This window comes from Anopheles marshallii, chromosome 2 (assembly GCF_943734725.1).
Source record: "Anopheles marshallii chromosome 2, idAnoMarsDA_429_01, whole genome shotgun sequence".
In the NCBI taxonomy this organism is placed as follows: Eukaryota; Metazoa; Arthropoda; class Insecta; order Diptera; family Culicidae; genus Anopheles; species Anopheles marshallii.
This window is the reverse complement of record NC_071326.1, coordinates 36681026-36691687: the sequence shown is the minus strand read 5'-3', so window position 1 is coordinate 36691687 and position 10662 is coordinate 36681026. Positions and strand designations below refer to the sequence as shown.

The 10662-nt window shown below is 41.7% G+C and overlaps 1 protein-coding gene across 1 annotated transcript; it reads right to left on the bottom strand.

Annotated features, from left to right (window-relative positions):
• Positions 1 to 162: 162 nt before the first annotated feature.
• Positions 163 to 9355, bottom strand: LOC128707344 (protein sex-lethal-like). Its single transcript, XM_053802296.1, has 6 exons — positions 9309 to 9355; positions 8289 to 8334; positions 7053 to 7388; positions 5839 to 6131; positions 5560 to 5723; positions 163 to 248 (listed from the first exon to the last, which is right to left on the bottom strand). The coding sequence occupies exons 1-6, from the start codon at positions 9353 to 9355 to the stop codon at positions 163 to 165; spliced, it is 972 nt and encodes a 323-aa protein (XP_053658271.1).
• Between the last annotated feature and the right edge of the window lie 1307 nt (positions 9356 to 10662).

Genomic DNA, 10662 nt, shown 5'->3' with positions numbered 1-10662 from the left:
CCCGGCAGAGGTTCTTCGTTTCGATGTTGGAAGAAGTGCAGCACACAAAGCACACTCTGAACAACCTTAGTGCAACGAAAATCCTCGCAAGTTCCTGTCCTGTGCCCGCGCTAACCGTATCGATACGGTTACCTTCCCGTTCGACATACGATCGCCGGAAAGTTAGTAAAATATTAACGAGTGGTGCGATCGTAACAGCCCGCTCGTACGATCGCTATACTTCATCGAGTTCTGGCGGGGAAGCAGTGCTGAAATGTGAAGTAGGAACGTTTTGGCATGGACGATCGTTTTGGAGGAAATGTTACCAGAGGGAAGATATGTGAGGTGAGAAGAATTCAAATAGGATCCCATTTTGGCAGCGATCGGTCCATGCAGGATTACGAATGGAATGGAAAAGAGAGATAATGTTGCTGTTAGTAGATGAAAGATAGTGTATGTTACGAGAAATGTGTTTGCATAAGAGTTGAGAAGGATGATCTTTTCGGGAGAAAAAGGAATACCCAACGGGATAGATCATCGTACAAGATTGTGTAATGAACGAAAGCTACAAAGCATAAGAAAGTAGTGAATGATGTAATAATAATATAAAGCTACCATCTGAACACCTGATCTGATGTACTGGAACTGATGGCGATACAAAAATAAGACAATCAAGTAAAGTATCGTCCTTTTTAACGCATTTTTCAACAATTCCTACTAAATCCATCAGGGACTAAATACTAACGGAAAATTCGTTATTTTCAACTAGACCGTTTCGCTTTTCTCGCACTGAAACAATAATGCAGCTAATGCTAAATAGGTATAAAACAAGCCGTTTACTTAAGGGCTAAAAACTCTAGGTTGTGGAATTGTGTATTTATCATAGATTCTATGGTTTAAACTCATCTCATGAAAACCTCGCTATCGTGACACCCTATTTCTGATCGAAACCTTGGAAAGTGTTATAAGCCACAGTAGTATGGCCAAACTATAGCCATCTATAGAGTATGCCTTTTGCGTTATGTTGGCAAGAATATTGAAGCACATTTTCAGAATGTGTGTTTCTTTTTTCATTAGTCAAACACGGAGCTGGAAACTATTATCAAAGATCAGTTAATCATGCCAGGAGGAACGATATTGTACCTTGGTACTAATACAAATACTAATGTACGTTTCTTTTGATGTTTTCTATGGTTCCTTAGTTCTCGCACAGGAGAATATTTAGTGAGCATTCATCCTTTTAATCATCACTTGATGGATGATTAATTCTTACTCTAGCTTCTGTCGCATACAACAAGCTTCTCTGTCCGTCGGTTCATACTGATCGCTTAAGTCTTATCTATGAGATAGGAATGATATCTGGTACTAACCTTTGATATGAATGCTGCTTTCTACTAATAATGCTAATCATTTACAGGACAGCTAAACTTACACATAAATTTGGTTTCAGTTTTCCTTTGCTTCTCTTCTCTCTTTTATCTACAACACACATACACACACACGCACAGTCTATCGAGTTTTTCTTTTAAATGAAAGGTTCAGTTTGATTGATGTTGTGTATAAAAATCTTACATATTAATCTCACAATGTTTTGCAACTTCACATGTACATTCGTCGCGATGCCTTTCGGTTCATTGCCGACAACTTACAATCGGTTCGGCTACACTTCTCACAGCGTCCAATGATTCGGTTGTCCTCATCATGTTACGATCCCAGTCCAATCATTCGTCCCCCACCGACGAGGGGTGGGTGGCGTGCTACATAGTGCGTTCATAACCTACCACTACTGCTGGTTGCCCCCCTTTAACAGAAGGCAATGCTAAATTGCGACTACGCCAATTACTATCTAGTAGTACCTTAAATATCAGTAAGGATACGAATCAATGTTGTTCCTGTTGCTAAAGTCCAATCCATCGGCTGGATGGCATCATGCCGCGCAGCACGTTAAAAAAATAAAACCGCAAGGAAGGCAAAGAGCAAAACAGGAACCAGCAGACCGACCGTAGACACAGAATCCCCCGAACGGTGCGAGAAATAGAAAATGTAAGAAAACATTATCAAAACATTTAAAATGTATGGTTTTGGGACGATCGTTCCACCAACGGTAGTTGTAGCATGAACTCCAAATGAACAGTGTGTTGTTGTTGGGAGTAGCCAAACGGACGGTAAAACATTCTAACCGACTCGCCGATCGAAATGATTAAAATTGCGCCATACTAAAAACTTGATACACACACGGGTCCTTTTTGCATCTACGGGTGAGCGGTGAAGAAGCAAATTAATTCGCCTACAGGAGGTGATTGATCTAACATATTCACACATCCAGCACATCCGACATAAAGCACGATAACCGTGTATCAGGAAAGCACATCTAAATATGTTGCGGAAAGTGACGAAGAAGGAGTAAGGATGGAACGCTTATTGTTGGCTATTTTTCACGAAAACCGGCTCGAGAAACATGACCCTCATGAAAGAGCATTTATGAAATTTTGGGAATAGTACCAACATAACCAAAAAACAACTAAGCAGAGAGAATAGAGCGCACTATCTACGGATAGTTTACAGCGATAGAAGTGTACAGTAACGCATTTTACCGGCACTTTTGCACAGATATTATGAATTGTGGTGCAGGCACGAAAATGATTTTAATGGTCAGTAGGAAAATAAAAACAGAATGAGGAAATAACTGTTTGCTGGGTCTCTACAATGACGGTGAAATGGTGATGAGGTAGCGCGCACGAGTAACTTAAAGTTTCCACTCTTACGAGCAGTCACACTAAGTGATAAGTCACCAAATACAATGTATACCGGTGCTTTAGCTCACCAACCCTAGCGGTAAAGCCATTACGTGAAAGTGGGGAATCTAATCCGGATACAATTCACATGATCTATTGTACTATAATAACTTGGTTCTATCTGATGGTTGCATCGAAAGCTGCTAAAAATATACAAAAAAAAAACATGTACACATAAAATTATCATGAAAAAAACACTCAAATCGTCATCTTAAGTATAAGACTTACGTTTAGACATTTCATCTCAACTATAACCTATTTAAAAAAAAAACTCTGAATGCTACATTGATAGGGCCAACATTGTTTATTATGATATAATGACGACTCTGTTGCCGCTTCCTCTTATGGATATGTTTTAACCGATCTTATGACTAAAACATTATTCTGGCCTCTAACGTACATTCCCTAATGATGGTTAACTATTATTGTTGTTGTGTTGCAAAACATAGCGTTCTTATATTGACTTTGGTCGTTTTGCATCGTCGATTAGGTATAACATTTCCGTCGTAAAAAGGGATCAGACAGCTGGCTAGTGAGATTCACACATATATTACTGTTTGTATGCAATTTTTCTCACATTTACAGATAACGACACTGTCAGCAACAAACTTTCCATCCAATTTTCCAACAAACCCACTTTGCTCAGTACGTTGGTTTTATATTATGTCCTTATGAAACTGTCCCTCTCAGCTACTGAACAATACGATATATGCCAGCCCGAACTTTCACATGATAGCGTTTTTCTCTTTTTGTTTTTCAAACTTATCTTGTTCGAGGAAATATTGAACTAAAATAATCTTTTGCAACAGCGTGCTAGTAATAGACCAATAATGTTGAAACAAAAATTACACGAACTATTGACTAATTGCATTACAACGGAAAAAAGTAGCTGAACTGTATGTATCGCAAAAAAAAATGTATAATTCATGCAATAAACGCTACATATTTACGTCAGAGGACGTGTTTCAATATTTCCAAAAGCACAACAAAACACTGAAAATCACCAAAAATATCAGCTTTTATATAGTACATAATAAATAGTTGAAGGAAATGAAAGCATAGCTAACCGGTAGAAAGGAAAAGAAACATTCACGGAACCTTTTTTAATAGAATGCAATGAAGGCTGCATAGTCTCAGCATAGTGGCTATTAAGGCAATCGCGAAACAGTTCAACTAAATAAAGGGTGTGCACCACATAGTGGTAACTGATGTTTTGCTTTTTCACGAACATTTTGTAGAAGGATTATTCCATGTAGATATTGTATTCTCTAGAATCTGTTCGGTAACTGTTAGAAAATTTGGCAAGTGGCGACCACCGGATGCCACTCACCAATAAACTCCAAATAAGCAACTTTTCATAATTATTTTTAATGGTATGCGTTGAATGGTCGTGAATTCTCGAGATATGTTGACCTTAAGCTATTGAAGCGAGATTGATTTATGGCGAATAATTCACGATACAATTTGTATTGAGCTAATGTTTCTTAAATAAAGCCAAAAATGAAGATTCACATAAACTAGTTTTCGAATTATATGGAAAAAACAAACTAACATCGGTTACCATTGTGCAGTACACATTTTATATTTCTGCTTCTAAATAGTTAAAACCGGCTTGGCCGTTTTGCTGTACACACTTCGTTAATGATTTATTTAAACAGGAAAACTCATCTCCTTTTCAGCATATTACATGTTCCAATACACAAAGAGTGCAATTCTTAACGCTAAAGCAATAATGCTGTTCCCATAAATTTTTATTTAGAGTGGCTACCGCTTTTGTTCAAATAAAGCCAACCCTTAGCAAGGATAACATACTACAACACAAAACCGTTATTGCTCCTTTTTTTGCTTGTACATCTTTTCTTAGCTTGGTGCATGAGAGGCTCGAAAGCTAATACAAAGCAATGCCTTTCCGATTCCTCGCAATTAGCTCACAACAAAGCGATTCCGTGCTGCAGGACCTGATGGAAAGAACCCGCATGTTAAACGGTTCAGGGACATTCGTTTACTACATTGCATACATTAAAGTAGATTACTTGAACGAAGGCCAACAGCAGCAAGATGCCTGTCATGCATTTTATAACTAAAACTGAAAAATCAACTAGATCTAGTTGAAATATTTAAAATATTCAAAAAAACAAGAAATCAACAACTTGCGCCAGAGCTTGTTGTTTAGAGTACTGACAACATAAAAGAACAGCATCAAACATAAAAACATCTAAAACGACAGCTATGCACTTCGATGACTTTTAAAAGTCACTCACACTAAAATTGCATATAAAAGGCAACCATACGTAACCATCAGGGAACAGCATAAATAAAAAAAAAACATAAAACTATTCCCTACTGCGCAAGCAACAAATAAAGAAAATAGAATTTGAAAATGATTAGGACCATATTTGGGAAAGACTTTAGCGACAAGTCATATTCCCTTTTGCATTCTATTTCAAATATAATATTTTCGTTTGATTCAGAGTTTCCGAAGTGATAAGAGCAGTATTAATGGTACATCAAGGTAAATGATCGAATGCGATAGGATTCCAGAGTGAAACATTTGTGAATACTATTCGCTTTATGCCCATTTTCAATGCTCATTCGTGAAATCTGTCAATCACTGGGAGACTCGGAACCATCTAGGAAAACCCTTCCAAGAAGGATATGCGCTAGAATGTTATTAGGATGGAGGTGTAATTATATCTGGGTAAGTGTGTGTGTGTTCGTGTGTGTAAATATATGAATATGTGTCAGATGATTGTTCAGTACGGAGTATTGCGCATTCGTACTCTACCTCTATTGTTGTGCACGATAGAGTTGTACGAGGGTACGTAGAGTGCAGCCTTAGCTCGCCCATGGTCTTCCGCGACCCGTACTATCAGTGGTTGATTGCCACCCTGTGGGATCACGTTATTGAGGGCCGATATTGCTTCCTGTGCTTCCTCACGCTTATTAAACCTATTTACCACCCATTTCATGCATGAGCGTAATATGGAGAAATAGTAAAAGAAAGGGAAGGTTAATACATGGATACAAATAAGGTGACATGTATTAAGATTCATAGGTTACTTACCGTACGAAAGCCACACCACGGGGCTGACCCGTCAGCTTATCGCGCAAGATGTTCTTCTGTACGATGGTTCCGTACTTGCCGAAAATAATGTCCAGCTGCTCTTCGGTGATCGTGCGGGGCAGATTCGTGATGTACAGGTTCGTTTCCTTGATATCGTCGCTCTGTGGCCGCGCGTACGAAACCTTTAGGCGTTTGTTGCGCAGCGGATACCCATTCAGACACCTGATCGCTCGTTGGGCCGCATCCTCGTTCAGATAGTTCACGAACCCGAAGCCGTAGCTGTACCCAGTCTGCTTCAGTTCCAAACACGAACGCGTACGTACGATGTGTGGTGTATCGAAAAGAGCAAACAGACAGAAAACAATAAACTAGCAAAATCACGGCTCCGTGCTTCATACCGTAAGATAATTCCAGCATTGTATTTGCCGGAGCATATCCAGGTGATGAAAGCAACGTAAAATGATAAACTAATGAGAAATAGCCATACAGGGCACATTGATTGCAGATTTAATGCAGACGATAGAGAGTAAAATGTAATAACCTAATATCGTGAAATCTTCTTAAACGAAATATGCTAGAAATTCATTAATTTCACAATTTTTTTACCAATCAAATTGTTTCCTCTGCTATTATGGAAAAGTCATTTCACTTTAAAAACGCATTTCGATAGAGTATCGTTGCAAGTATATTCCAAATAAAAAAAACATTATCTTCCCCGAACGCAGTCGATAAAAGTTCCGAAAGCGTCTTAATAGCCTGCTTACGTATTTACAAACCTAAACTCCCTTTCCGAAACCTTCCCATAGATGGGGGATGCCCTACATTACACGTAAGCCGCAATTATGTTATTTCTAATGCTAAATTACTGCAGTCACCGGCAGGAAGGAGAGGCCACTAACGATTCCACAACCATTACCAATGAGAATGACGACAATATGATGATGCTGATGATAGCGATGATAATGCTCGATGCGAAATGTAACACTGAGCGCATATCATTTTCGCATCGACTATCTCCTACTGTTCCTACTGCTTTTGGGTCGTGATAGGTTTTCACGGCCATTTAAGTTTCTTCCGATTTTGTCTTCCCTTTACGCACACCTCACAAACTCCCAAAACTAATCGTTAAGTGGGCTATCCCTCTGTAGCCTTCAGACAAGAAAAGATAGACGTAAAAATAAACATCATGTGGTGTATCGTTCCGTTGAGCATACCTTTAGATCTCTCATCAGTCGACAGCTTTCGAGTGGCCCTATCGAGGAGAACATCGAGTACATTTCCCGCTCCGTCATGTCCTGCGGCAGATAGTTGACGATCAGGTTGGTACCAGCATTTCCGGACGACCCAGGTCCAAAGTTCACGCCGGTCAGCGAGCTCGTGCTGGACGAGGACGTGTGATGATGGGATGGCTGACTGTGGTGATTGTGGTGATGGTGGTGGTGGTGCGGTGTCGACGGGTTACCGCCACCGAACGTACTGCTCGACGGCATATCACCGTACAGTCGGGGCCGGGAATAGGACGAGAAGTCGGCATCCTGCAGGTAGTTTGACTGGAAGATTGCAGAACAATTTGAACTTTTTTTATGCGCGCCATACGCGCGCTTAACACGCGCACGCGGGAGCTCCGGTTGGTTGTGGTGCAAACTGGTGGGATGCTGCCCTAGAACGAGAACTCGAATCGGTCTGCCAGCATACGAACAGAAATAGGTTCTTCCTGTTTGTCGTTCTTTGTGAGACGGCCAGGCTAGAGAGTAGCATATCCAAAACATAACGCATTCTACTTCCACATTTTACCATCCTATAGGGGTGATTTATGGCTGCGATCAGCATATCTGAACTTAATCTTTCATCGAGATGATGCTTCCAAAAGCGATACCAATCGACGAGAGACATAGACATATCACTAATTCCTTTTCTTATGCGACCTTCTCCGGGGGTGCTTGAGGCAATCGTTATCAAAACAGAGCAAAATTTATGCAACCGTAGAAAAACGGTACATGGCTGAATAAACGGATTGGTAGTGGGGTTTTTAATGTGGTCGATTGCCAACAAAAGAGAACCGTACAGAAACAGATGTACTCGGATTGCGTGTCCCTGTACCCTTCTAGATAGAGCACTACGAGAAAACGATCCGACGTCACCGTCGTAATGCAGCAATCCTTCGTGGACAGGTTGTCGCCAGCTGACGAGCAACTTCAATGTCCATTATGTGGCGTATGTGTGCGGCGAAGAAAAAAACAACCGATTCGAACGGATTTGCAAACACACTACACTACTCTTGGGTCGGCACTTGCCAATACTTTTGGCGAAGGAACGGGAACGGGCAGAGTATTTGGGTACGGGAGTTCGTTGCTTGGAGCAGCATCCACCAGAGTGCACTCTAACCGGTGCACACCCGTAAGCGCAATGAGCGCGAGCATTTCGATTGGAATTATACAGACAAAACGTACCATTCCGGAGGGTAGCGAGTGTGACATTCCCCACAGCCGACCACTGCTACATGTTTCCCCGTGCACGTGTCATAGGGGCAAGCGCGTGTGTGTGCACGGATTGTAACGCGTGTACCGTTGTAAAGTGTTGTGTGACGAGCATTCCCATCAGTGCGAGAACCGAAAAAGAAATGAAAAAATGAAACATATTGTTAGAAATTAGGCATCCTAAAAATCATGTAAATGTCGTCGACATAAAATTGCATAAAATGTAAATAAAATTCCCCCCCATCACCGTCTTGTCGTGTACAATCAATGACCCTGTGTTCGACGCAACGGGCCGATCTGTTTCTGAAGGCATACATTTGGGGAGTCAAGGAAGGGCAGATGGGATATGGAATATAAATTCATAAACAGAATTGATATTTCTTGCCCGTTGGACGGATTGATTATGGTCGGAGCCAGGGAGGGAAGCGGCCCCCATCGAATGAGGATGAGACGCGCGTTAAACGACGCACAGCAGCATAATGCTTCCCCGCTTAACCTCCCCACACGCATACACACGTGCAAGATCCCTAAGTAGGCTCTGGGAAAGGATTGCTTGTGTCCGAATGCTTTTTTTTACAGCGAGTCCTTTACTATCAGAGGCTCAGGCGACTTGATTATTATTTCAAAGTGGATCATTTTTATCGATTTCCTCGCGTGTCCTTCCAAGGTTTCGTCCTTCTTCCCTACGGTCGTGACTCGTGTGCTCTTCATTGTATGCACATTTCAGTTGATTCTTTTTTCCGTCACCTCTTAGTCATCATAATGATCTCGCTCTTTTACACTCGCACACACATACTCTCTCTGTTCAGCGTCCTCTTCTGGGTCATCCTGGCATTTGTGTGTATAGCGTAGTAGGTTTTCCACACAACAGTGCTCCAACCACCACCATCATCACGTCCAACGGAATAGCAATGTGTTCGGATTTGAATTTCCCTCCCTTCGACATTGTTGTACATAGCAGTGATATTGCTTTTCCAGCAGCCCCAACTGTACCTTGATCGAAAGGATGACGATGGGTATCCATTCATTTTACTGTACATTTTCCTCGCCGTCTGTTTCGTTTCCGTCCACAACAGCTATCGCGAGCGCACCGAGAAGGTTTTTCCCTTATTCAGATGATGTTGTTTTTTGTTTGCCTATGACCAGCTATTGCCACACACTTCGTACACTTCTATTCCTTTACTCCTTGTCAGAACACACACACACTTTACCGTGGAAATGCACAGGACGAACGAGAGATGACGATGGTGCTGATTGCTGCTGCTGCACCACACAACGAGGATGAGGTAAGTTGCTCTCGCAAATTCAATAGGCCTTCGGAAGTGCTGCCTGTGTGTGTTTCGCGACGTACACACTGATAACAACGAAACAACGCACTATACTAGCCGCCTCACTAATAATGGCCCACAAAAGGAAACGCAACGCACGACCAGGCAAAGAACAAGAAAAGAAAAATACACACACAATAAGAAAATCGAACCGTGAGTGGTATTGGGCGCGGGAAGATACTTTACACGTTTTGCTACACTGTTGTGCACTAATCGTCGTACGGTTGGGTAAAGGAGCTTTTTCTTTCCGGAAAAGCCACGGTCTGCTACGATGAAGTTCTTTTCCGCTTCTCGGCTAATTCTTTTGTAAGAAGTGCGAGACGACGTCCCACACACACAACCACGGCTAACAACGTTTTTCCACCGTGCGTATGTGCCTCACAGAGCAGACTTTTCCGAGGCCTACTAATGATGCTGCTGTTCCCGTGCAAATCACTTTCCACGAAAACTATTACCACCGAAGGGTCTTGCACACGCAATCAAAGCAGAACGAGAAAATGAGCACTAGTAGCGAAGTAATACTGAACAGAATTGATACCGTGTTTCGTGTAAATGAATGCAATTCTCCTTGTCACGACACAATGCATATCACATTAGGGCCCAGGCCTATCGAAATCCCATGGTCTGCCTCCCTCAGCGCTCTACTAGAGCTGTCAACCTATACGTAGCTATCCACACACAAACAAACACAAAAAAACACACAGTCGGGAAGACGATTTTACTGCAGTAGCCCGATTTTGTCGCGAGGGTTTCTGTTTTTGAACTACCATAAACGAACCCCACTAATGCTTGTGCACCAACCCGTGAGCTAGTGTATTCAACAGTGCAAATCACAACTTTTCCAAAGAAACCCAATCATATCCAGATATCTTCTCGCACTGCTGCTCCCAGTTTCGTCACTTAATTCGTGTTAACTTTTCGCAGCACACAGACGGTCGAATTTGTTGTGCACCACCTCGATTGATAAAACAATTGCCCTTGCACCGTGGGGACGAATGGTGATGCGCACGTTATCACTC

Excerpts from the sequence above, each read along its gene's own strand:
- LOC128707344 (XM_053802296.1), bottom strand. The coding sequence starts at position 9,355 with ATGTACAGTAAAATGAATGGATACCCATCGTCATCCTTTCGATCAAG. Across the intron at positions 5,724-5,838 it reads CGTGGTGTGGCTTTCGTACG|GTTTAATAAGCGTGAGGAAG; the intron begins GTAAGTAACCTA and ends GGTGGTAAATAG. Across the intron at positions 249-5,559 it reads TATCGTGCACAACAATAGAG|CACTGCTTCCCCGCCAGAAC; the intron begins GTAGAGTACGAA and ends TTCACATTTCAG.